At 52.1% G+C, this 26,000-nt stretch overlaps 2 protein-coding genes across 4 annotated transcripts in view; one reads left to right on the forward strand and one right to left on the reverse strand.

Moving 5' to 3' along the window:
• Positions 1–8,348: 8,348 nt before the first annotated feature.
• Positions 8,349–11,083, forward strand: Ankrd9 (ankyrin repeat domain 9). The gene is made up of 3 exons (XM_041633165.1): positions 8,349–8,562; positions 9,270–9,453; positions 9,954–11,083. The coding sequence occupies exon 3, from the start codon at positions 10,010–10,012 to the stop codon at positions 10,988–10,990; it is 981 nt and encodes a 326-aa protein (XP_041489099.1). The 5' UTR covers positions 8,349–8,562; positions 9,270–9,453; positions 9,954–10,009; the 3' UTR covers positions 10,991–11,083.
• A 3,860-nt stretch (positions 11,084–14,943) lies between these two features.
• Positions 14,944–26,000, reverse strand: part of Tecpr2 (tectonin beta-propeller repeat containing 2) — a 104,822-nt gene continuing 93,765 nt past the window's right edge. For all 3 annotated transcript variants that reach the window (XM_041633164.1, XM_041633162.1, XM_041633163.1), the window contains 3 exons: positions 19,335–19,476; positions 18,940–19,089; positions 14,944–18,475 (listed from right to left, as the gene is read on the reverse strand). In XM_041633164.1, the coding sequence (XP_041489098.1) occupies positions 18,321–18,475; positions 18,940–19,089; positions 19,335–19,476 (447 nt within the window). In that variant the 3' untranslated portion in view covers positions 14,944–18,320. The remainder of the gene's footprint in view (positions 18,476–18,939; positions 19,090–19,334; positions 19,477–26,000) is intronic.

A 26,000-nucleotide genomic window follows, 5' to 3' on the forward strand; every position in this document is an offset into this window, starting at 1 on the left:
TGCTGATCAACAGTGTTACTATGTCCTTCCTGCCAGCCTCAGTCCCTACCTGTAAAATAGCCTACCTATCCTGACCTAGCACACATTAGAAGATGGGATAAGGACAATGATACAGCATATTGTCAATGGGCCCTTTCTCTTTAAAAACTCAATTAGACCAGTAACTGTTGACTGTGTGGCTCTTTCAAAGGACATAGATCCTTCAGATATATACCCAGAAGCGGCACAGCTGGCCAACATAGTGTTCTATTTAGGTCCCTGGGAAACCTCCATACTGACTTCCACAGTGGCCCGCCAGTCTACACTTCCACCAGCAGTGAATTAAGAGTCCCACCTTCCCAATCCTTGCTAGCATCTGATGCCATTTGCCTCCTTGAGTGTAGCCATTCTGACTGGGGTGAGATGGAATCTCAAATAAGCTTTACTTTGCATTTTTCCTGCTGAGTAAAGATGTTGACCACTTTTTCAAATATTTAGGGGAATGTGTTTATAGTTCCTCTTTTGAGAATTGGGTATTCAGTTGGTTAAGCCTATCGACTGGGTGACTTCTCTTTGCTGTTTTAATTTTTATAGTTCTTTATAGATTGTTGATATTAGTCCACTGTTGGAACTATTGAATATACAGTTGACAGAGGCATTTCCATCCTGTAGGTTGTGACAACAGCCCCTGGGGGATGGACCTGTCTGCTACGAAAGTGCTTTCCTATTGAGGGCTATGATAGCCCCAGCCTTGTAGGCCGAGGCTTCATGCTTGTTTTTCTTTCAACACTCTTTCCCCTGTGGAAATATACGGGAACCCTGTGGCTGGAGCAAGGGCTCAGGGCACTTGCTGCTTTTGCAGAGGCTCTGGGTTCATTTCCACTCACCCACATGATGGCTCACAAACATCTGTAACTCCAGCTTCAAGGGGACTTCGCACCCTATTCTGGTCTCCATGGGAACCAGCACATATATGGTGCACATTCATACATGCAGGTAAACACTGATACTCATAAAATAAAGACAAGTAAGTGTTAAAATAAGAAAGAAGGCATAGCAATTTATTTACTGGGGCAGTGTCTGTGGCTGGCAGGGCTGTGCCCATGGGGACCCAGTGGACCCTCACCGCCCTCTAACAAAAGATTTGATGTCTCCACAGGGCAGGTGAGATGTAGTGTAGGTTCTGATATTGCCTGTGGCTGTGCCGTAGCTGGCATGCCATGAGTCACCTGCTGAGAACACAGAGCACGACCATCACTACGGCACGAGAACAGGGATGTCACAGCCAATCCCATGAGTGCAGTGTTTCTCCAACTGGTGTAAGGAAAAAAAAAAACACCATAATTTACCAGCTCACAAAACGGAAAGGCCTGGGTGATCAGGCATGGCTGGATTCGGGAATCCTACAAAGACACAAAAGAGAGAGGCCATAGGGCCTAGCTCACAGAATGCAGGAATGCAGGCTACACAGCAAAATAATGCATCTCCTGGGTACTTGGCTGATGCCTATATTCTGTTTAACCATGTAATAGCAGCCGGGCGATGGTGGCGCACGCCTTTAATCCCAGCACTCGGGAGGCAGAGGCAGGTGGATCTCTGTGAGTTCGAGACCAGCCTGGTCTACAGAGCTAGTTCCAGGACAGGAACCAAAGCCACAGAGAAACCCTGTCTCGAAAAAACAAAAACAAAACAAAACAAAAAAAATCCCATGTAATAGCAGTTATGAATTTGAATATGAAGTTCAGGCTCAAGTGTGGTTTTGAAGATTATTTTTAATTATGTGTGAGTGTATGTACAAGTGAGTGGAGGTGCCTGCAGAAACCAGCAGAGGGTGTCAAATCCCCTGGAACTAGAGTAGCTGTGATCATCCAGCATGAGTGCTGGGAGCCAAACTCAGGTTCTCAGCAAGAGCATCAAGTGTTCTTAACTGATGAGCCACCTCTACTCCCAGGTCTCAGTTCTTTTTTAGTTTTTTTATAAAAAATATTTATTTATTATGTATTCAATATTCTTCCTGCGTGTATGACTGAAGGCCAGAAGAGGGCACCAGACCTCATTACAGATGGTTGTGAGCCACCATGTTGTTGCTGGGAATTGAACCCAGGACATTTGGAAAAGCAGGCAATGCTCTTAACCGCTGAGCCATCTCTCCAGCCCAGTTTTTTGTTTTTGTTTGTTTGTTTGGTTTGGTTTTTCGAGACAGGGTTTCTCTTGCAGCTTTGGAGCCTGTCCTGGAATTAGCTCTTGCAGACCAGGCTGGCCTCGAACTCACAGAAATCCACCTGCCTCTGCCTCCCGAGTGCTAGGATTAAAGGCGTGCGCCACCACTGCCTGGCAAGGACTCAGTTCTTTTAGGAGACGTTAGAGCCACTGCAGTGAGCATCACGTGTGTAACGACACGAGAGCCAAGGATTAACCGGAATAGGACGCCTACAAAGGGGTGGTCGGATGTGAGGTTCCATCCCCAGCACTGCAAAGAAATAATGTGGCCTTTCTAGGCACTGCCAAGGCCCTCCAAGGAGCCCCTCCCCTTTAGCTTCCTGCAGATGACTGTAGGACTTCCCACTTGGCTTGTCCATAGTGCCCACCTGACTGGTACAGGCTGGCCTCACTAGGCAAAGCAAGAGGTTGCCCATTTATGGACTCCGGCACAGCGGCACATCTTTATTGGCTAGTGTGGGAGCTGCCTATTCATACTGGAGCACTGGTCTGAGTTGATCCAGCTGGCTTTGACTCGCCATTCCTCTGCTGTGCACATCAGACCCTGCTCCTCTAGTGAGCTCCTTGTGTCTACCTGGTTTTGTCCGATCTCCCGTCTCACTGACAGCTCAGACTGAGCTTGAAAGACCAGTGGGATGGACCAAGAGGACGATGGGAGGCATGGAGGCTCTCTGCTCTGAGAAAGGCCGCAGGGGTGGGGCACGGGTTCATCCTTAAAGACCAAGCAAGTTTTAGCTCAGCCAGGTGGCAGAAAGACAGGACCTGGCTGAGGTGGGGACAACCACGGGAGGCCCCCTACTGACTCACAGGCTCCTGGCCACTTCCTTCCCTGGTTCTGCCCATCCTGCCCCTGGGAAGGTATGCCCTAGGACACCTTCTTAATCTCTGAGGACCTCCCTGGCTGATATTGCACTTGACTCATATTGCAGGGATGTGGCTAGCATCTGACATGTGCAGTCACCTAGCCCATGTCCTCAGCTGGTGGGGGGCTGGCTATGTAGAACCCAGCAAGTCTGGCACCAGTGCCTCCATGTGCTGCAATTGCTGTCACCCTCTGTATGTCACTGAGCCTGCACTGTGCTTCCATGGGCTGTCCCCGGCTTGTGTCAGGCTCCTTGGACCAGAATGTCCCCGACCTGTGTCAGGCTCCACGGGCTGTGCGGGAGCTCAGGTCAGGGAACACCTCTAGGTAGTCAGTGGATGGATTCTTCAGTTCCACCCCTCCTCACTGAGCAGTGAAAACTAAGCCCATGGATGCAGCTCAGTTGCTAGAGTGCTTCCCTAGCATGCGGAGGCCCTAGGCTCAACCCCCAGCATTATAGAAACAGCACGGCATGTAATCCCAGAGTTTGGGAAGTGAAGGCAGGATTCTCGTAAGTTTGAGGCCATCCTACTCAATATATGATGACTTTGAGGCCAGCCTAGGATATATACAACCATGTCTCAAAAAAGAATGAATGGCTTATTGGGGACCCACCTCTCCCACAGTGTCTAGTGCTGTTATCACCTGATAGGGAAGGGAGTGCAGTCACTTGTAGGGTGTTCTCAAGTCCCAGAAACAACCTGGTAAAACTCAGTGGGACACACACACACACACACACACACACACACACACAGTGTGGGGACTGGAGAAATGGCTCAGTGGTCTGCTCTCCCAAACATCCCAAGTTTGATTCCCAGCACCCATACGGTGGCTCACAACCATCTGTAACTCCGGTCCCAGAGGATCAGACACCCTCTTCTGGGCTTTCTCAGGCACTACACACATGCATATACAGGTAAAGATAGAAATAAAAAAAAGGTGAGCAATAAGAGGATAAGGCAGGAAGACGAAGGGATGAATGGGCACAGAAGGGAACCAAGGAAGGGTAATGGGGTGAATATAATTGCCATACATTATGTTCATGTATGAAAATGTCATGATACACCCATTAGTGTAAGTAAAATATTAAAAAGAAACTATCAGAGTAGGTGTAATATAATGTCACTCGTACCTGTGTCCTCCCTGGCATCCACAAAAAGCAGTGTGCGTCTGTCCCCAGCTGAGACCCCCTTCCCTCCAGGCAGGTGCCAGCCCTGCTAGTCTTTTCAAGACATTGTTCTTAAAGGTTTCCACACCAGGGCGGGCCACACGCACTCTCCCCAGCAGCTTTACGGTTTCCCTTTGAGGCTGCCTGGGGACTGCGCTAAGGAGGTGTCTCAGGAGGGATGAGCAGGCACGTGAGGGCAGAGCGTGACTGGATGGATTTGGGTGCCCGTGTGCAGCCACCCCCACTCTTGGGCACGTTTACACACTGCAAGAGCCTGTTATTGTTACCTTATTTCACCCTCCTTGCTACCCAGCCCTCTGCTTGCTGAGTTCAGAACCCTGTCCAAATAGGATCCTTACTCCACCCTACCTTGGTAAAGGACACAGTGACCTACGTGTGGCAATGTTCTAGTCCTGGCTGCCTGGTACCTCTGCTGACCATACCTTTCTCTGAGGCCTCTTTGACTTCCAGGATCCCTAGTATTTTTTCTGCTTCTGAAGGCCCATTGCATTTGCTGGAAGTACGAGGTTCTTGCTTTGGGCTTCACTTCTCCTCTATGCTGTCTCTGCTGTGTGTGGGTATGTATGTGCATGTACACACATGTGCATGTACACACGTGCATGCCACAGCTCGAGTGGAGGTCAGAAGAACCCAGCTCCTATCTTGGTTTTTTCCAGCTTCCAGGTACTTAGCCTGAAACTTTGGACTTTCCTCACACACCCAAACCAGTGGAACCCATGCACTATGTGGCCCCTCAGTCATCCCGACCTCTACGTAGGTTGTTCTGCTTCCTCTGCAGTGGCCCCTCAGCAGCCACTCAGAGCTGAGAGAGTGGCCCACGTGCCCTCTCTGCTCAGAGCCCTCCTGCTTAGTCTCTCAGCGTCCTGGGTCCTAGCACTCGCCTGTACTGGTCCTCGGTTCGTCCTCCCTTCCCCGCTTCCCTCACTCCGCCCTCACCAGCAGCTCAGCTGCCCATGCAGACTCAGCAGCTTTTACCCTGGCAGGGGACAAGCTCTCCACGAGGGAGGAAAGTGTGCCTTGGGTCAGGTCTCAGCAAACACATATCAGGGTCAAAGGTCAAACTCTTTGTCCAGTTAGCAAAACTTTCTCTTTTATCTCCACCCCACCCTAACTCTGGGGCCTCCTTTGACTCTTTGGGAATCACTTCACTTCACGACTATCTACAGTGTCACCTGGGTAGCCCTGGAGGGCAGCAATGACATGTTGGGGGTGGGGTCATGGTTGGACCTCGCTGTGGTCCCTACGGATGTGGGCAGGATGTTCACAGCACTGGAATCCTTCATGCCAGGGCACTTTGCCCAGCAAGCCTCTCACCCAAGAGCAGTGGCAGGTCTTGAGGATGGGTGGTGTCGGCTGTCACAGGCTGCTCTTGCAGCCACAGAGCACTGAAACAGGGCAACTTTGAAGGAGCAAGAATATCCTTATAGTTCCAGGCTAGGGAACAAGGAGCCAGAGAGGAGGAGAGAGCAGAGGGAGACCGAAAGGTGGAGCTTTTTATCAAGTGGCCTCTCCAGAAAAAAACCATCAGCCACTGCTGGGGGTCAAAGCCTGGTTTACCACCTCTCAACACGGTTGCACTGGGGACTTGGAGTCCAATGCAGGAGCCCAAGGGACAAGTTCAAGCCATGGCAGTGACCTTGGGAAAAAGGCAAGTTGCTGAGGGTAGGGACTGTTTGGTGCTGTGACGGAGAATGTTACAAAGTTGTCTGCCACCTAAGAGCCGCAAGGCAGGGTATGGGTCTAGGTGACAGGGTAGCTGTCGGCTCTCAGACATCAGCTATCTGCCTCTTGTCCCTCTCCTCTCTGGTGACTTACTGTGGGGCTCAGGATGGCCTTAGACTAAAGGCCAATCTGCCCACCCAACTGTCAGAGCTACCAGCTTCCCTGGGGTCTTGTGTCTCTCGTCCCTGGGGTCGAGACTGAAAAGACCTGGATAAATCCAGACCCCTCCAGCAGAAAAAATAGAGCCAAAAATCTAAGCAGGGAGAGAAGAATCAAAAATCTAGATTAGCCGGTTCAGTGACTCTGTTTCAGGAACTAGCTGAAGATAAAGTTAGATCATAATCTTGAGAAACAGGGAGTTACCCCCTTGTGATTATCACTGGTATTTTCGGAATTTTATGGTTTCTTCCCTTAAATACTCCTCCCAGCTACTTGGGGTCAACTCTCTACCCCTATGTGGGAAATGAGTTTTGGCCCCCGTGCACTGGTTCCTGTCCTGTCAATAAACCTCGTGTGATTGCAGCAAGGACAGTCTCTCGTGAGTTCCTGGGGGGTCATGCTATCCTGAGACTTGAGAGTCTCCCCACTCCAGAGGTCTTTCAGAACTAATGGCAACCCACCTCTCCCAGCCGGTTAAATGCTAGCTTTGTGTCTCTACATCGTCCTACCCAGTTCACTGCTTCTCAGGGAGCCGGTACTATTATTATTTGTTTTCTTCGAGACAGAGTTTCTCTGTAGCTTTGGAGCCAGTATTATTTTTGTGTTATGCCTAAACTAACAAGCAAAATAACTTTCCAGCTCTACCTGCACCCCAGGTCTGCAGCCTACATCCATGCTCCTGTCTCAGCAGGGAAGGCCCACAGGACTAGCTGTGGCCCCTGACCTCAGCCTCCCCTCCTGCTCTCTAGCACAGGTTCCTTCTGAATACTCTTCTGGAAGGTTCCTTTCGGCAAACCACCTGGACATTTTGGCTAAGTCCCTGTGCACACAATGCTTCTGAGCGGTGGAGAAGTGGGATCAGGCTGGACTTAGAGTCCTCAGGGAACCCCAGCTAGGAGAGGAAGTCAGAGGACAACACGGAGTCCCTGAAGCCAAGTACCCCGTGGTCTTGCAGCCTGTGTCCTTTACCCCTCCTTACACAACTGCTGGGAAGGAGCTAAGCCTCACCTTAAGCTTGGAAAAGAACTGGGTAAGGAGTCACGTGATGAACTGCAGACGCCCTCCCCCCTATGTCTCCCTAGGATGGAGAAGCTGGGGGCTCCCAAAGGCTATTCACTTTACCACACTCCCCCTCATATTGAGACATCTTGAAGAAAAAAACATAGACGACTTGTTGACAGCTGAGGCCAGGAAAAGAAAGGCTTGGACTCCAAGCCTAGTGCACCCTGGCTTCTCCCTCCTGGCCATGCCTGGGGACTGCCATGGGTCTCCTAGGAGTTGGTTTAGTCTACAAGGTGACACTGTCTTGAGGTGGTGAGGGGTCCTGGATCACAGCTGGCAGCCTGGTGTAAACATGTTTTGTGGTCTCGGTTACAAAGATGCCCGCATACCAAGCTGTCTGTCCTCTCTTGGGACTGTTTGTCTGGCCTTCTGGGGTATAGGGTTACAGGATGCCCCCCAAAGTGCGCACGTGTGTATGAAAGTGTGGGTGTGCCTGGGGTTCTGGGCAGATGCCTGCTTGGGTTTGCTCAGAGAACCCAGGTGAGACAGACTTCAGCCTAGTTAAGTCCCTCAGGGAGGAACACAGGCGCCAAGACGGGGCTGCTAAGACATTCTGGGAGAAGACAGAAGAGCCTGTGGATGGAATTTGGGACTTCTTCACCAGGAAGGTCCTGGCCTCGGATAATGTGGGGGTAAGGAGATCCAAGGCCTAGGTGTAACAGTTAGTGCTTTTGGAATGGACTTTGAGCTCCTAAACCTCCCAAAGTCAGGACCTCAAGCTTCAGGGTCCTTTGTGGGAAGGCTAGGTAGCCTGCCCAGTTCCTCCTGAGTGAAAAACAACCTAAAATGCCAGCTTCGTTCCCAGAAAACGATTCTTGCTTCAGATGAAGAGCAAAGACAGCCACATTCGATGCATGGTAGGGAGCACATTCCTGTCGTCAAATACTTGAACCTCACAAAACCAGCTCCAGGTGACTGCCCGGACTCGCCCCCCCCCCCCGCCCCCCCTTCATGCCCCGCCCTCCAAGTTCCGCCCCGTCCCCGGCCTCTCTCACCCTCCACCCCCGCGCCGGTAAGTTTCTCCGAAGTTTTCCGCGGGCCCCGCTGAGCGCCCCGCCCCTTGGCCCGTGACGTAACAATGGTGCAGCGCAGCGGCCAATGGGTTGCGGCGGGGGCCGGCAGCCTGAGCCAATGGAGGCGGCGGCCTGTCCCGCGGTGTTGCCCGGCCCCGGCCGCACTGCGCCGCCCGCCGCCCGCCTCTGGGCCGCACCGGCACCAGCACCCGGAGACCCGGTCGCGGTGAATCAGAGTGCGGCGGGTGCGGGCGGCGGCGGCTGTCTCCACGTCCGGCATCGTGGGATCTCCGTCTGCTCGCCGGTGCACGGACGGCGCGCTCCGACTCGCCGCAGGGACAGGGTCGCGCGGCTTGGTGAGTCGCCTGTCCCGGGCGTCCCCGCGCGCAGGTGCAGCCCCGATCCTGGCCATTGGCCAGCAGACACTCGGGCGCGCCCCGGAGCCGCCACGGTCGAGGTCGGTCGGTCCTTGCCGGGAAGGGTCAGGGAGGATCTGGCCGGCGGCCCAACCTCCAGTCACGGAGCCGCGGCCGTGACTCTGCCCAGTGACGTGGGGCGGCCGAACTTTACGTAACCCACCCTGCACCCCACGCGTGCCCACACAGTATACCTGGGGCGCGGGGGCCCAGGCTCGGGAAGGCGCTGCAGTCATGGCATCGCCCCAGAGGGGCGGCTGCCGCAGCCCACTCCCTAGTGCCCACCTCTGCAACCCAATTACCACGAATGGTCGTGATACACAGTGTGTGGACAAGGCCCACTCGCCGTCCCGTGTCCTTTGTGACCTAGGGCTTTACCCTTGCCCGAGGTGGCAGGGCACTTGGGCCGGGCTAGGTTGGTGGCCAGGGGCTGAGGCGGGGTTTAAGCCGGGGTCTGCAGTGTCTGGAACGCAGGAGACCTAAATTCTTATCCTGGCCCAGCCTGACTTGGTGACTGACCTTGGACTAGCTTGTCCTCTGTTGAAAATGGGGTGGTGGTACTGGCCTCATGTGAATGGACCCGGCGTGAACTGCAGATAGTAAACGCTCCGATCCCTCTGTTGTCTTCATCTTTTCTCTCCTCCCAGGCGCTCATTCCTATGGGCAGCAAAAGTGTTTGTGGATGAAGGACCAGAGCCACTCCCCTACTCGGGCTGCTTGGCGCACTGGCCACCACCGGCCACCACTTTTTTGCTGGTGAGGAAGCTGGGGTCTGGTGCGGCAAAGTGAAAAACCACATCTGTAGAACCCAGGGCCGCCTGCAGGAACCGGGTAGGTCTGTGTGAATGAACAGTTACATCCATGACCTTCTTGGAAAGAAGCTCTCAAGGGTACTCTGCTGGGGGCCAGGGTAGAAGTGGAGTTGGGGATAGGTTTGAGGCTGGATGAGTTGGGCTCCACTGCTTGTGCTATGGGCATGAGTCTTGGGTGTCACATGGATTCCTCTTTATTTGCAGCTGGCGGGACCTGGCTCAGCTGTGAGCAGGCACTCTTCCTGAAGGTCCCAGAGCTGCAGAGGGTTGGGAGACTTGAAGGCTCCGGCAGGTCCAGCCTTTTCTAGCAGAAACTAGAGAGACGGGGTGCAGACGTCGAAATTCAAGCATGACTCTGGACCTAGGAGAGAACAGAGCTGGGGGCAGTGACTAGTAGAGGCGAGGCTGGTGATAGGAAAAGGGGCTCTTGACAGAGGCGTCAAAGACTTGAGGGTGGGTGCCATTTCTCAGGCTGAGGGAGTTGTGACCAAGGCTTCACTTGGCTCCTTCGCCCCACAGGTTGGTCTGGGTGGTGTGACCCATGCCTTAAGGCCAGGAGACTCCCAGAGACCAGCATGCCATGGGATGCCAGGCCAGGACGCAGTGCCAATGGCGCGCCCGAGGGCGCGGGCTCAGCTCGTTTGCGGGTGCAGAAGCAGTGCAGGAAGTCGTCCTTCGCCTTTTACCAGGCAGTGCGCGACCTGCTGCCCGTGTGGCTACTCGAGGACATGCGTGCCAGCGAGGCCTTCCACTGGGACGAGCGCGGGCGCGCCACCGCCTATTCGCCGTCGGAGGCCCTGCTGTACGCGCTCGTGCACGACCACCAAGCCTATGCTCACTACCTGCTGGCCACCTTCCCCCGGCGCGCCCTCGCTCCACCTAGTGCGGGTTTCCGATGTTGCAACGCACCGGGACCGCATGTGGCGCTGGCGGTGCGCTACAACCGTGTGGGCATCCTGCGGCGCATCCTGCGAACTGTGCGGGATTTTCCACTCGAAGAACGCATGCGCCTTCTGGACCGACGTGGATGCAGCCGTGTGGAGGGTGGTGGCACGTCGCTGCATGTGGCCTGTGAGCTTGCGCGCCCCGAGTGCCTCTTTCTGCTGCTTGGCCATGGAGCTTCTCCAGGCCTGCAAGACGGTGGTGGCTTTACACCATTGGAGCTGCTGCTGCGCCAGCTGGGCCGGGACGCCAGCTCAGTCCCTACTGCTGCTGAGGCCGCCTCTGCCACCGTCAACGCTGCCACCTCCAGCACCACTCCGCCTGGGGAGCTATGTCAGCGTCGCCTGCTGCTGCTTGACCTGCTGGCACTGTACACCACGGGGGGTGCTGCGGGCCCAGCTCGACGTGAGCTGTTGGGAGACCGGCTACGCTGGCAGAGGCTGCTGGGTGAGGACAAGTTCCAGTGGCTAGCAGGGCTGGCGCCACCCTCCCTCTTTGTGCGAGCTATGCAGGTGCTGGTCACCACCATCTCACCCGGCCGCTTCCCCGAGGCCTTGGATGAGCTGCCTCTACCACCCTTTTTGCAGCCATTGGACCTCACAGGCAAAACCTAAACTCAGGGGCACCCTTGGCACTGTATTTGGGGACAGAAGTATTTTTGAGAGTATTGTACCCAGCACTTTACATATATGGATCTCTGTACAGAAGAACCTGCCTGGTCTGTCGCATGCATTTTGGCTAGGGCTGCCAAGTCAGGCAGGCTCTTAAGAGAGCCTTGGCTCTTCACACTCCCGCTCAAGTGCACTGGCTCACTGCTCAGCTAAGGATATGGGTGAGGACCTAGAGTCCAGGGGAGGTGACAGCTGACCCAAACAGGAGAGGAGCGGGGACAGAGGGTGGGGACTGACATGACTGAGCAAGAGGACAGAATGTGCTGAGGCGAGAGCACAGGCTTGTGCAGGACTGACCTGCCCTGTGCTGTCAGCCTCATGAATGGCCCTTGGAGTTGGACTTGATTCTGTGTCCAGGACGAGCAGGGCTGAGCAGGCAGCTGTGACAGGAGTGGAGAGGAGGAGCCAGGCCCTGTGTGTGTTTGTAGTATCTCACTCTGAATCATAGGTTTCCCCACCCCGGCCTGGAATTGGCCCTGTCATCCCCTTTTGCCCTCAGGATTGGCAAGTGCTCGCCCTGGGCCTCTGAGCTCAGCTCTGGCACTGCACCTGCTCCACCATGGGCTGAGGGTTCCCAGCATTCTGTCCCATCAGGACCAGGAGTGCCTTCCAGGCCTCCTTCCCAGCCCCAGGGATGGGCTCCTCCCCCTCTCGCAGTGGATGTCGTGGTGCTTATGGGGCTCAGGGCTGGTTGTCGTCACCCTAGGCGAGCTTCTTGGCAGGCCTGGAGAGCTGGCTTTTGCTGGGAACTTGTGAAGATTGGGGGCTTGTTATGAATGCACCATCATCTTTCAGGACTGGGGAGGAGGGCCGGATCACCCTGACCAGGGATTTCGCTGGACTGTGAAATTCAACCTCTGTGGCATGGGCTTGTGGGCCATGATGTGCTGCCGGGAGTAGAAGCCAGCAGTCCGCTGTATTGGCCAGCCTGGCTGGGGCACCTGCTGCTCAGTGCTCCTGAGTACAGCATGCTTGGGGGTGGGAAAGTCCGGGGTACTGGGCCACAGGAGGGAGGGTGGGGAGAGCCGGGAGAGCCTGGCGAGCGGGAAGGGCCCTAGACCTTGCTGCCTCTGTTCTGGGCCCTACTATTACTGCCAAGGGATTTCAGGTCATTTCTCAGGCCTAAAAATGTGACACACACCCTATTAATTCCATAAGGTGAAGAAGTTACCAGCAGGTACTGATCCTACATCTAGATCGGAAGCTTTACTTCTGCCTAACTTGCTTCTCTAAGCCCTGGCAGTTGTGGGTGATGGATGCTAATGTCTTCCCCAACTCCAGGTTTGGTCCATTCACGGTTAGTCCCCCTGGACTTCTGGGAGGTTCCAGGTCCAGATTAAGGATGTCATTGATAGCCGGGCAGTGGTGGCGCATGCCTTTAATCCCAGCAGAGGCAGGCAGATCTCTGAGTTCGAGACTGGCCTGGTCTACAGAGCTAGTTCCAGGACAGGCTCCAAAGCCACAGAGAAACCCTGTCTCGAAAAAAAAAAAAAAAAAGCATGTCATTGATGGTGGTGTTTCCTTATTTACAGGACGGGAACAATGGCTTGCAGTAGCTCCTGGGGGAGCCTAGAAATCTGGGCCCCCGTTGAGAATGTTGACTTGCCCTCGTGTCTTCTTAGCCCAGTGCCCTTTGGGGTCTGCTGGTGAGGGCTAGGTGCACCTGTCTCCTTCAGGTAGACAGACTGCTGCTTTGTTGATGGCCTCTCCTGAGCTGCCTGACCTGGAGGAGGGGCAGTGCACTATTTAGGCCTTGTGGTAGCATCAGGGAAGATGCAGGGTGGAACCTTGTGGGAGGAATTGGCACCATAGGGCTTGGCTCATGGTGACAAGCACATAGGTGTCATGGTAGTCACCATTGCTGATTGGGCCCCAGCTCCTGTGCCTTGGGTGGGTACAAAGACAAAGACTCACTTGGGACACTGATTTGGTGGGGCCTCACTACTGGGAGGGGTGGAGAAGCCTCACCAGCCTCCTCAGAGGAAGGCCTGGTTCCTGTTCCAGATCTGTCACAGCTGCACTTCGGGAAGCAGAAGGCCTGGAGAGGTGGTGCCTCTCTGATAAGCACAGCCTCACTTATCATCCGGTGGTAGTTTCTGAGAGCGGAAGGGTGGGTGGCCCCAGCGTGTGTGGCTTATCTGTCCCCTAGGCTCCCCAGCCCCAGGAAGGGCCACCTTGTTGGGTGTTGCCATCCAGGCCATGAGCTTGCAGTACTGAGCAGATCTGGAGGGGGCTATGCCAGGCTCTGTGCTGACATCCACTACCAGCTAGTAGGAGGTGATCACGTCTGTTCTTCCCTTGGTTTATTTGCTCGCTTCATGAATTTCACCTTTCACCAATGTATCCTGCCCCAACAAAATGTTAAATGTGTCCCCAGGAGATCTGTACCACACCCCAGTTAGGGAATTCAGGAGCTAGATTATCTGGCCCCTGATGCCTCTTTGGAAGGACAGAAACTGAGCCACAGTGAGGCTCATTACTCAGTGCCTCCCCTGGACTTGGAAGGGCAGACCTGCCCTGGTGCTGTGGCCTGCTGCCGCCTCCACCCTTGGCTTGTGCCACTTTCCACACCGACTCCATCTGCTTTAACCTTGGCTTTGTTTCTGTGCTAGTCGCAGCTTTGGCAGTACTTGACTTCAAACCCTTTACAGACAAGGTGGCTCCCCAGGAGGCAGGAAGGAAGCACATAGGCTGGACCAACTGCAGACCACCACAGTAGTGCTTGGCTGTGATCCCAGCACAGAGGATCAAGAGTTCATAGCCAAGGGCTGGAGGGGCTCAGTGCGTAAGAGCTCTTCCAGACCCATGTTCAATTCCCAGCACCCACATACAGCTTAAACAGTCTGTAACTATCTCCAGGGGATCTGATGCCCTCTTCTGACCTCACCTTAGACACCAGGCACACATATGGTGCACACCTGTGATCCCAGCACTCACCGGGGTGAGGCAGAGTTCAAGGTTATCATTGGCTATGTCTCCAGTTTGAAATCAGCTTTAGTTATGTGAGACTGTCTCAAAAGATTATCAAGGTCAGCCTAGGCTACATAATGAGTTCTAGGCTACTCCTGCCCCTCTCTGTTTCAAAAAAGTAAACATCAGTAATTGGTACTGGTGCCACGCCCCCACCCTTTGATGACTTGGCTCTGACTATAAAAACTTGAGATTTGACTTCTGCATGATAAAACACAAAGGCATCAATTTGTGACTTGATGAGTTATGACTAATGTCTGCACAGATGTAACCACTATCCCAGTCAAGGAGGAAGTGGAAATTTCTACCTCCAGTGAAATCTAGACATTTAATTTTTTCCTGTGGGTAAAGGTGCTTGCCCCCCAAGCCTGGAATCCTGAGTTAATCCCTGGAACATGTGTGAAGGGGAAGGACGCAGGACTGACTCCACAATGTTGCTCTCTGACTTGTGCTAGCATGCACATCCACACACACAGCACAAAACATACAAATGGACAGTGGGATTGTGGGGGAAGTCCATGCCTGAGCATGGCTAGGCTTCTGTTGAGACACACTTGTCACACTGCTCACCGCTAGCTGCCTGCCCAAGCAGCTTGGTGTTTTCTTACAGAGGTTTTTTTTTTTTTTTTTTTTTTTTTTTTTTTTTCTGGGGGTGTGGTAGTGTGAAGGACAATGCTGAGGAGGTGGAAACATACTATGCCAAGTGTTCCACACTGAACCATCCCCCCCACCCCACAACTCAGTATTTTTAAGATCATCATGGTAGGGGCTGTAGAAATAGTTCAGCAGTTAAGAGCACTGGCTGCTCTTCCAGAGGACTGGGGTTCAATGCCCAGCACCCACATGGCAGCTCACACCTTCTGTAACTCCAGTTCCAGGGGACCTGGCACTCTCACACAGAAATACATGCAGGCAAAACACCAATGCACATAAAAACAAATCATTAAAAAAGTCACCATGGTATAAGCATTTCCCAGTATTTTATGAAAAGGATTTTAAAAACGTGTGTGGTGTTGATTTTGTGGTATTTGACTCAAGTACTGTTAATACTGAAAAATTAAGAGAATTGAGTTTCTAAAATGTAAATTTTATTTAGTTTTGAAATAAATAATACATTTACATGGCTCAACATTCAAAGGATAAAAAAGACACAGACTTGGAAACAATCACTGGCCAGCTGCTTGTCCCAAGTGAGAACTTGTCTCTGCCCCTCCTGAAGGGCGAGGCACAAGAAGCACCCCCACCACAGTGTCCTCCTCTCTCTGCAAACCACGCTGTACTGACAGGTTAGAAGTTTCACCGTGAGATGCCCTGCTGGCATACATCCTGTGGCCTTACAGGCCTGTGTTCAAGTCCACAGACAGTGTCACCTTCTCTGTTTTATTATTCGTTGACATTCTGAGTACTGAACCTGGGGCAGCAGCGTGCAGGCCAGGGCTATAGACACACGTCCCAGCTGACGGTTCTCGACAGCTCAGAGGAGGCCAAAGTGAGGCTTTTGGTTCAAAGACCCTTCAGAGGCTTTCCCAGAAATGTTTGTGCCTATGAGTTAAGACAAGTTCCTGCAGTAAACATTCAACATGGGGACCACACTTGTGGCGATCATGTCCCTTTTTAAGTTTAGTGTTTTTGAGACAGGCTCTTACTGTGTGGTCCAGGATGGTCCGGAATGCAGGCACGCTGTGGGTCCCTGTAGGGTTTCTGGTCTGTGCTGTGGTGTGCACGCTCAGTTCATCACTACTAAGCCACATCTCCAGCCCCACACGAATTTCTGACTTACAGGTTCTACACTTTGATCTGTAAAGATCTCCATATGGGTTTCGTGTGGTTGTCCCAGCATTTGGGTGTACAAAGCACTTGCCCTCCGGAAGGCAAAGGCAGGTTTCCCGTGCTAAGTGGAAACAGTAGGCACAGCAGCTGTGCAAGCCCAGCCATGCTGGCATCAGCACAGGTCAGCAGATTCGCCAAGCTAGGTCCTGGCCCATGTTCACTGTGTGATTGTGAATAAGGTACCCAGCCTCTCTAAGACTCACTGGCTAACCATGCTCTCCTTCCTGGGAGGGGACAAGCTAGGAGACTTGAGCAGTAAATCGGGGTCTATGTGGGCACTACCATGATTTTAAGAATTCCCCTGTCTAATAGAGAGATCCCAGTGGGGATTCTCAAAGTCTCAAAGACTTCATTGCATGGAGTCTGACATCTTAGCAGGACATGGTGGAGCACACCTGTAATCCCAGAACTGAAAGGTGGAGGCAGGAGGATTAGAAAAAGCAATCTGTGGCTAGCTAAATAGTGAATTGGAGGCCAGCCTGGGCCTCATAAAACTGTCTCAAAACAACAACAAAAGGCTGATGTCCAAGGACAGCCCTTCGTTCTGCCTTCTTTGGGGGCATTCTCTCTAGGGCTGCCAGTGGGTGTGTCCATCTGTGGAATAGCCACTGCCCACTATACCATCCGGGGAAGCTGGCTCAACACCATCCAGGTTCTGAGACCAGGCAGAGGGGCTCTGCTGCAGTGTGGCTGGGCTGGGCTTCTGCAGGCCTCCTCGCTCAGTCACTATACTCAACATTTGAGAAACGTCTAAGATTCTGCATGATCTCAAAGCACAACACAACAAAACAAAACCAAAAAGAAAATCATAGCCGGGCGGTGGTGGCGCACACCTTTAATCCGAGCACTCGGGAGGCAGAGGCAGGCGGATCTCTGGGAGTTCGAGGCCAGCCTGGTCTACAGAGCTAGTTCCAGGACTGGAACCAAAGCTACAGAGAAACCCTGTCTCGAAAAACAAAACAAAACAAAACAAAAAATCATAGAAAGCACAGAAGCTCAAAGTAGTTTAAAAGTGTCTGTTTAACTTGGGTTTAATTGCACTATTGTCCCGTGGGCTTAGGGGGCTGCTGCCATTGTGAGGGGCCAGGCAAGGCACGCTGTTCACAGAAGAGGTGCAGCCCAGGTGGGGCTGCCTCTGCTGTCAACAAAGTCTATAACTAAGTGCAACCAGGACTCTCAGCAGCTCGTCACTGCTCAGACCTGGGAGCCTCTGCTTCATGACTGCTAGGGCCTTGACCTGGTGCTTAGTGGAAAACAGACATCAAATAACTGCCTGGACCAGGCGGACTAAAAAAAGGCAGCCAGTGTGGAGTAGTGACAGGGACCTCCTGGGTGGGGGCAGCAGGCTCAGGGAAGGACACACAGTGGACAGCCTGCCCTGAAGCTCAGATGCCTGAGCAAAGAATGCCGCTGTCCCAGCTGTGATTGGAACATGGCACCTGTGAGCAGGAGACACTGTTTCCACCTGCTGGGGAAGTCAATGCTATGCCCACTGGATACTGGCTACTCTTGGGTTGAGGACATGATAGGGGATGGCCACGCTTGCAAAGCTATAGCCAAGACAAGGTGGACTTAGGATAAACCTCCTGAAGGAACAAAAGACCTTCACTGTTTCCAGAAGATAGACCCATCTTCTGTTTGGAGGTTGCATCTCAGATGAGGTATCTTATTCAGGTCTGTGATGTGGTAATGAGAGGCAATCACTACATCTTCTGGAGGTGCCTGGTTTAGGGTGCCCACTTGCACACTAGTCAAAGTCTTCCCCAAGATGTCTCTAGATTGGTCAGCCCCAAATCTGATCAGCATCCTGTGCTGGACTAAATGGACCATGTGGGCAGGAGGTGGGCAGCTACCCTGAGTGTGGGCAACATGATGAGGCGAGGGTATGTGCGTGTATACCCTTACCCTGCACAGTCCAGTACCCCTCTATCCTGGACGGGTACTTCTCACCGGGATGTCTGGTGTGGGATGTACACTGTGGCCTGTATCTCTCGGAGAGATGTGAGGGACCCTGTGAGGAAGTCAACACTGTCACCAGACACATCTAATGGCTGCGAGCTCTGTGTGCAGGCCTGTTTGGCCTGGGTTCTGGTATGGACATGTGCCTGACACTTCCTGGCTTTGACTCATCTGCCTGTGGCGGTGTCCCTGTTGGCCCCACACCAGGATCTGGAGTTGCTGAAGATAATTTACTGTGGTGCACAGGTGACTAGTGCATGCGAAGGAGCAGCAGCAGCCGCTGCGCCCACTTGGAGGTGACCTTGGCGAGCTGTCAAAGGTGCCGCTGCTCCAGCGACAGCTCCGGTGCACGGCTGAGGCTGTGAGTTCTGGATGAGGTGGAAACAAATACAGATGAAAGCCCGTGTGGGGTGTCCAGCCTGGTGGAAGAGGCGTGCCCATAAGCGAGCCACTGGGAATCAGCAGCGTCCTCCACAGAGCCTCAGCTCCTCCCTGATGGCTGCCTGGGGCTCCTTCAGATGACCTCCCACTCGTCCTCCAGGTCCTCAGGGTGGGAGGTGACTGCCTGGCTGTTCTTCTGGGTACTGTGTGAATGGCTGAACGTCTTTGTCAGTCGCTGGAGAAGATAGCCAGAGGAGCCCACTGCCCATAGCTCGTCTGATGAGGTCACTGCAAAGATGACAGCCAGTCAGTCTGAGACAAAGCACATAGCTGCTGAGTAGGGCCCTGGTCCAGTCTGGACTTGGTGACATTCTGGCTCAGAGATAGGAAGAGCCAGTCATTTCCCGATTTGAGCTTTGTTCACTCAATTTAACTTCTTAGCTGTTTTTTGAGACTCACATTGTATCCCAGATTGGCCTGGAACCCACCATGTAGCCCAGGTTAGCCTAGAACTCACAACAATCTCCCCCACAGCCTTTCAAGTGCTGGGACTACAAGTGTACGTAGCTGCACCAGCAGTTTGTTTCAAGCAGGGCAGCACCTGTTCCTGTCAGGTGACTTCAGAACCCATGTCTAGCCCTCCCACAGGTGACCTTGTCCTTGGTCTGGCTGTAGGGTGTGGAGCTGAGTTGGGGCAGCTCTTTCTGTATTTACCACCTACCCCCAGGAGATACCAAGTCCCCAGCACTTGCCTGTGAAACATGAGACACTTCCAGGAATTTTCTTCCAGTAGTCCCCTGCAGGATTTTTGTCTGTGATTCCATAGCGGCGGGCGAGGTCACCATTTGGACAGCGGGCCCACACGGTTCTGGTGCTCAATGCCAACTGGCAGGCCTGTAACCCTGTGGGCAAACTGGGTATCAGCTCATCTCTGGAAGACATTGGACAGCGCACCCTTCCCAGTGCTGCTCTTGCCAGACACTGATTTGGTCACCAGGACTTCTGTACGGTGACACTGTATGATTCTGGGTACCAAGGGAAAGGGTGCCCCAAGCAGGCTAGCCCAGCCACAGATGGGCCTGCGCACTGAGAAAGCTGTATTCCCACTGTGTGGGGGACAATGGGACACTCTTTGGATTGTCCCTACCTGGCACATGCTCCCAGTCTGTCCCCACAGGCATCTCCTCAGTGATCCCAGTTCGCACGTGCACATTCCATCTGCTATCCAGGGCCCACAGCATCTGGTCATTGGGGCTAGAATGGACGCTGACCAAGGTAACCCCAGCAGGCTGGAAACAAGAAGGGACAGTCCTCAGAGAAGGGCAAGAGCTTTAGGGAGCCGGAGGCACACCAGGAACTGCAGCAGGCCAGCTCAGCATGCGGCTGGGTGGAGCGGCAGTCACAGCAGAAGAGGCAAAGTTGGGGTGGCTCCTTGGTGTTCTGCACTTGGCATTCTGTCTCACAGGAAAGAAAGACATTTACCAGGCGATCCTCATAATGTTACACAAACAAGATTATGGGACACCGTACCAGACATCTTCAGCTGGCGACAGAGAGGCAGCGTGGTCTGGATAGGGGAGTGACTGACATGAGGAAAAGCTGGAACTGCAGCACACAGAGAAGCCGCGTTGGGACGACCCCATCTGATGCTGCAGGCAGCCGCTACACCAGCAGAAAAGGTACTGCAGCTTGCTTGGGTACAACCTGCCCTTGGTCTTCCTAATGTTCACTAAACACATGGGCAGCCTCGCCTGGCCAGCTCACCTTGGCCCTGACATCTACCTGGAGACTCTCCCTTAACTCTGAGTCCTCCTGTCGCACCTTCGCTGCAGGTGACATTTCCTGTGGTATGGAGATGGAGGGGAGAATGCTGACAGGAGCTGGCCCTTAGGTAGGCGCCAGGCTGGCTGTGCATGCCATGGTGTGCTGTCAGCTCTTCAAAGGCTAGAGCACATCCCTGCAATGTCGCTTGCTTTGCTGGAGCAGGCCACTCTGCAGAGTAACAAAGCCCCAATGTTTCGGAGAGCAGAGTGACCTAGAGTCCAGGTAAATAACCAAAGCCTTGAAGGACTGGCCGTCCCCGGTGCCGATGCTTCCCTGCTGCATGCCCTCTCATGGCTCTAGTTTCCCGAGTTCTGGCCAGTTACTCTCCGACGGGTGGTCTCTGCTCTGTCACTATGTGGTTATGATGCATGCTTCAAGCCACATTCCACTTAGCTCATGTCACGATGTTGACATCACACCCCTGCTGGCTCGAGCTGCCAGACTCTCTCTCCCTCTGTGGAGAGCTACGCATCCCCAATGTCTACTGAAGCACTCAGAACCTGCCAACTTCTCACCCACTGGCCATTCTCAGTGGTGGCTTTCTACCCATCATCAGGCTCATCTGACTGGATGAGCAGAGCACCAAGTACAGAAGGAGTGTGAGGGTGGAGGGGTAGGAAGAGAAGGTAGATTAGGCACCTGTGTTATATGGATGGTAGGGAAAGAAGGGTTGTCAGAGTCAAGGCTGTAGAGTACAGGGCTGTAGCAGGATGCCACAGGGCTCTGTACGACCCTGCAGTGTCATAGAGAACATAAAACAGCAGCAGAAGAAACCAGAGTTATTTCAAAAGTCACCTTCTAGGCCTGCAGGGTCAAATATGTCACAGAGGGTCTGCCTATTCTAGATCTGCAGTTGAATGCCCATGGATCACCACTGGGTATCAGCTCATCTCTGGAAGACACTGGACAGCGCACCCTTCCCAGTGCTGCTCTTGCCAGACACTGATTTGGTCACCAGGACTTCTGTACGGTGACCAGCTCAGTGCCTGGGCCTGCTGCTCATGCCCAGCTTTACAGTGCTGGTTGTGCCCAAATAATACACCTTAGGGAATCTCTCTGAGCAATATGCTTACTCTACAGTTTGAGCACACGATTCCTATTTCTACCCCATAGTCTGGGATCATAGGGTACAGATCTTGAGGAGGGCTGTTCTAGGTCAAGTCCCAGTCCTACAGGGTGACAGGCACAAGAGTAGGGATGGAAGAGGCTGTCCCACTATACACTGGGCAGAGTGAGGAAGGCGGGCTGCTGGGCCCCAAAGCACTGACACAGAGGAGGGGTCCTGGGCCCAGCCTGCCAACACATCAGTGCTGTTTCTATTTACCACACTAGCCATAAGCACCTATGAATCTACAATTACAAACACTTCATACTGTGCATACAGAAGTTAAGCGGGGTGGAGAGACGGCTCAGGGGTTAAGAGCATTGTTCAATTCCCAGCATCCACATGGCAGTAGGTGCCATCTGACATCTGTCTGTAACTCTAGTTCCAGGAGATCTGACATCCTCACACAGACATGCATCAGGCAAAACATCAATGCATGTAAAATAAAAATAAGTTATTAAAAAGAAAAGTAAAAAGCTAGAATTTTGGCTTATTTAGCTTTAAAACTTCATATAAATTAAAAGAAAAAAAGGAAGAAAGAATACAAGTTGTACAATAGAGTAAATAATTTAAGAATAAGGACAGTGAGGTAGCTCACTGGTAAAGGCACTTGTCACCAAGCCAAGTCCCAGGACCCAAATGGCAGAAGAAGAGAACTAACTCCGGCAAGTTGTCTCCTGATCTCACATGTGTGCTGCAGCATGACCCCCTCCCACAAGACAGCTAAATGTGAAGGCAGTTTTTAAAAATTCAAGAACAACATGGGAACATTAAAGCCCACATAGAATCTTGGTGAGCTGAGAGAAGGAGCAGCTACCTGTGTGTACATGCACACACTTGTTGTCATTTAAAAGGCTACAGGCTACAGGTGGGAGGAACCAAGGCCCCTTTCTGGAGCAGTTTAATTATAGCCATCAATATGCTTAAATGATTATAGATCAAAGGGACTGCTGGTGACTAGAGCTTCCTTTAAATACAGTATGGTAGGGGATGCTGTCCCACACCCCCAAATGATAAAGCCCCAGAGTCATCCCTCATCACTAGAAACAACCAAGGCCACATTTTCTTCCTCCTAAGCACCCCCTTTGCAGGAGTAGCCATTCTCCCCATTATCAGGTTACAGATGGTATCACTATGATCTAGACACAGCAGCTCTGTGGACACTTTCCTAAGCTGAGAAGAAAAGCCCCAATGTGGGCTGAGGAAGCTGTTTGGGGCCACAGTGAGGGTCTCAGGTCCTGAAATAAGAGGGTCACCTGAGCCAGGCATGGTAGAGTACACCTTTAGTCCCAGCACTCGGGGAGTAAGAGGCAGGCAGACCTCCAGGTTCAAGGCCAACCTGGTCTACATAGTGAGTTCTAGGACTGTCAACGTTGCACAGAGAAACCCTGTTTCAAAAACAAAACAAAACAAAAAAGGGGGATCCCTAGGCATCAGGTGCAGTTAAGTTCTGCTCCATTTATATTAGGTTAGTTACCATAGACAAAGCCTGGTCCTAGTGTGTGTGTGTATGTTCATGTGTTTATAGGAAAATCCAGGACCCTGTGTATTCTAAGCAAACTCTCTACCACTGAACTATATCCCCAGCCCTAAGCTCTTTGAGATAGGGTCATGCCATGCCAAGTTGGCCTTTAAATCATAATCTGCCCTGAGTGCTGGGATTTCAAGGTGCAGCACCATGCCCAGCAGGTATGAATTAGCACACTGGGCTTGGTACCTTCCCATGTGGCACACACCCGTGGGAAGGACTTAACTGATTTTTCAAGAGAAGAGGCTGCTGTGACAGGAGGCACAGCCACACCTCTGTCAGTGGAAAGGCACAGTCTGTATGTGTTCCCGGCCTACTCACTGGCAGTTACCACTAGAGGCCATTTCCACTGCTATCACAGGCAACAGGCCCTGTTGGACAGGCTGTGCGGCTTGCTCCAGTGCTCCATGGCCCTGGTGCATGCTAAGTCCAAAGAGCCATCAGGATGGCTCCAGGGCCTCCACAATCACCACCGTCAGGGTGGTCCTCTGCCAGCTCCTTAGCTCCCTCTGTGCCACTCGCTCTCCCCCTGACTGACAGGTTCCTAGGGAAGGCAAGCCATGCTTTGTATTTCCCCTCAAATAGCTCCTGTGTTTAAGCTTTTGCTGCTTGAGAGATGTTAACAAGATGAGCAGAGCAGAGGCGCGAAGCCTGGGGAAACCCCACAATAACAATGGACAGTACAATTCACTTCAGCAGAAGAGCAAACGGACTCCGTTTAACACAAACTCGCTTTTCTGCTTCCTAGCCTCTTGGCTCCAAAGTGACCCACGAGGTCAGTCCAGCCCAACTCCTTTATATTCTGGTAAGAAAAACTACAGCACTAGCACCTGGAGCTGCAGTGACTGGGCTCAAACCAGAGTCCTTCAAACTGCCAAGCTGAGCCTTATCTCAATATGCCTACCTACAACCAGGAATTTAACGAGCATGTACATGCCTGCATACCCTCACCCTGAGCCCAGCAGAGGAACCGTTACCCAAGCAGAGTGGCCTGAGGCCAGTGGCACCTTAAAGACTTCCTTTTCTTTCTCCTTGGGTTCACTCTCCAACTTTCTCTCTTTTAACCTTTACTCCATTTGAAAGGTGACACAGCCCTAAACTTTCCTTTTCCCAGAGGACTCAGGGTCTCTGCTGTGTACTCTGATGTTCGCAGGTTTAAGCCTTAAGACACTGAGGTGTATAGGTTCACCTACGGGCTCCATGGTGGTGGCACCTACATTGATTTGTTCCTTAGTCCCTTGTTTTCTCTGGCAAACACTCTTCTGCTTCTGGTCTCTTCCCTTTTCAGAAAAGCTTGAAACCTAGATGCTAATGCCAGTGGACTTCCCATCTGGACTACAGCATGTCTCAGAACCCAGCAAAGAGCAGCATTTGCTAGTTATAGGGGATATGCTGCAAAAACACGCTTAGAAATAGGTTTCTTGGGCAACTCCGACATCCTGTCTTTCCTGAGTTGGTAGGTAAAACCAACTGGAGCACTATCTGCCCACTGCTGTGGCTGAGATACTGTCAGCATGCAGCACTGCCTCCCCACCCCCACCCCGTGTTCCTTACAGCTCGTTAGGGGGCTGCTAAAGGGGCCCTCACATAAACAACTTGTGGCTAGCTGGGGGGGAGGGTGTCCCTGGAAATGACAGCATCATCCATCTATCTATCTATCTATCTATCTATCTATCTATCTATCTATCTATCTTTTATTTAGGTTTTTAAAGACAAATTCTCTCTATGTAGTCTAGCTCTGGCTGTCCTGGAAATCACTTTGTACATCAGTCTGGTCTCAAACTGAGATCTGCCTGCCTGTACTTCCCAAGTGCTGGGACTAAAATCATCCAGCTAATTTTTTTTTTTTTTTTTTTTTTTAGCAAAAAGTATATAACTCAGGCTGGCCTTGAATTCTCCTGCCTCTACCTTGCTAGGATTATAGGCATGTGCCACTATGCATGTGATTTATATGGTACGGGGATCAAACTCAGGCCCTCACTCATGCTAGGCATGTGCTCTATCACTGATCTACATTCTGGCCTACCCTGCCCTGGCTGCTGCAGATAGAACCCAGGCCTCCTGCACGCCAGGCCAGTGTTCACACTGAGCTTCATTCTAACCTGGCAGAGCTTCTTTCAGCCCTTCTTGCCTCATTCTTTAAAATCAAGAATTTGTAACATTTAAAGAAAATGTCTGCTATGAAAACACAAAGCTAGATCCGGCAGGGCAGATCAGTGTCCCAGCAACTTGAAGGTCGATCACCAGTTCAAAGTCACCCGAGTTGCACAGTGAGTTCAAGGTTTGCATGCCCTTAGCAAGATCCTGTCTCAAAACAAACAACCAAACAAACCACAAAACTGTGAAATTAGTGGTGGCACACTCCTTTCATCCCAGGACTCTGAAGCAGAGGCGGGTGTGTCTCTGAATTCAAGACCAGCCTGGTCTACAGAGCCAGTTCTAGGACAGCCAGGTCTGCACAGAGAAACCCTGTTTAAAAACCAATGAAAATAACAAAATCCATAAAATTAGACCCGGGGGATATGGCTCAGCAGTCAGTACTCACCCAGTAGGTGAGTTCACAGCACTATCAATTCATCCCCAGCCATACACCAAAGAGCAAACAACAAAAATAAGGAAGGGAGGGAGGGAAGTGTTAGAACAACTGGCCCCCTCCCCCAGTGGAACTCTGTCCTAAGGATTGTTATGCATAGATGGAAACCTTAAGAGGGTTTCTGATTTTTAGGAGGGAGCCTCTTTTAACCCATCAGCAATGGCCTGTATTCTGAGGGACCCTTCTCAAACTGCCCTAAGCTCACTTTGACAAGGGCATTAGTCAGTTGGAACCGCCTGTGTTAGAACAAAGGCCCCACTCTGCTGACTGTCACATAAAACCTGCTTTCCCAGCATTTTGTTTTCCTCTGCAAGATCTTGGCAGTTTGGTCCCCAATAAACCATTCTTTATAACCACAAGGTTTTGGTGATTTGACTACACCCTTACTTACAGAAAGGAGAAGACTATTAAAGAGTGAGAACACACACAAGAAGGCAAGCTGGGGACATCTAAACCATCCAGGGACCATGTAGGAGAAGATTCTTCACAAAACAGCCTTTGCGGGCTAGGGTGGCTGACATATATGACATACAAAACAACTCAAGAAGATAAAGCAAACAAATGCCTTGACAAGAAATGAGACACAAGCAGGAATGGCTCCTCAAACAGAAAAGCCCAGAGTAGATGGCTTTGTGGTTTCCTTCTAACAGATCTCTAAAAAGAACAAACAGCAAGCTCTTGAAAGCACCCCACAAGACAGAGAGGAACAGAATATACCAAATACATTCTGTGGAGTTAGCCCGTCTACTCCTACCAAAACCAG

This window comes from Microtus oregoni, unplaced genomic scaffold (genome assembly GCF_018167655.1).
Source record: "Microtus oregoni isolate MIOR12 unplaced genomic scaffold, Mior012 000043F_ref0000047, whole genome shotgun sequence".
NCBI lineage: Eukaryota > Metazoa > Chordata > Mammalia > Rodentia > Cricetidae > Microtus > Microtus oregoni.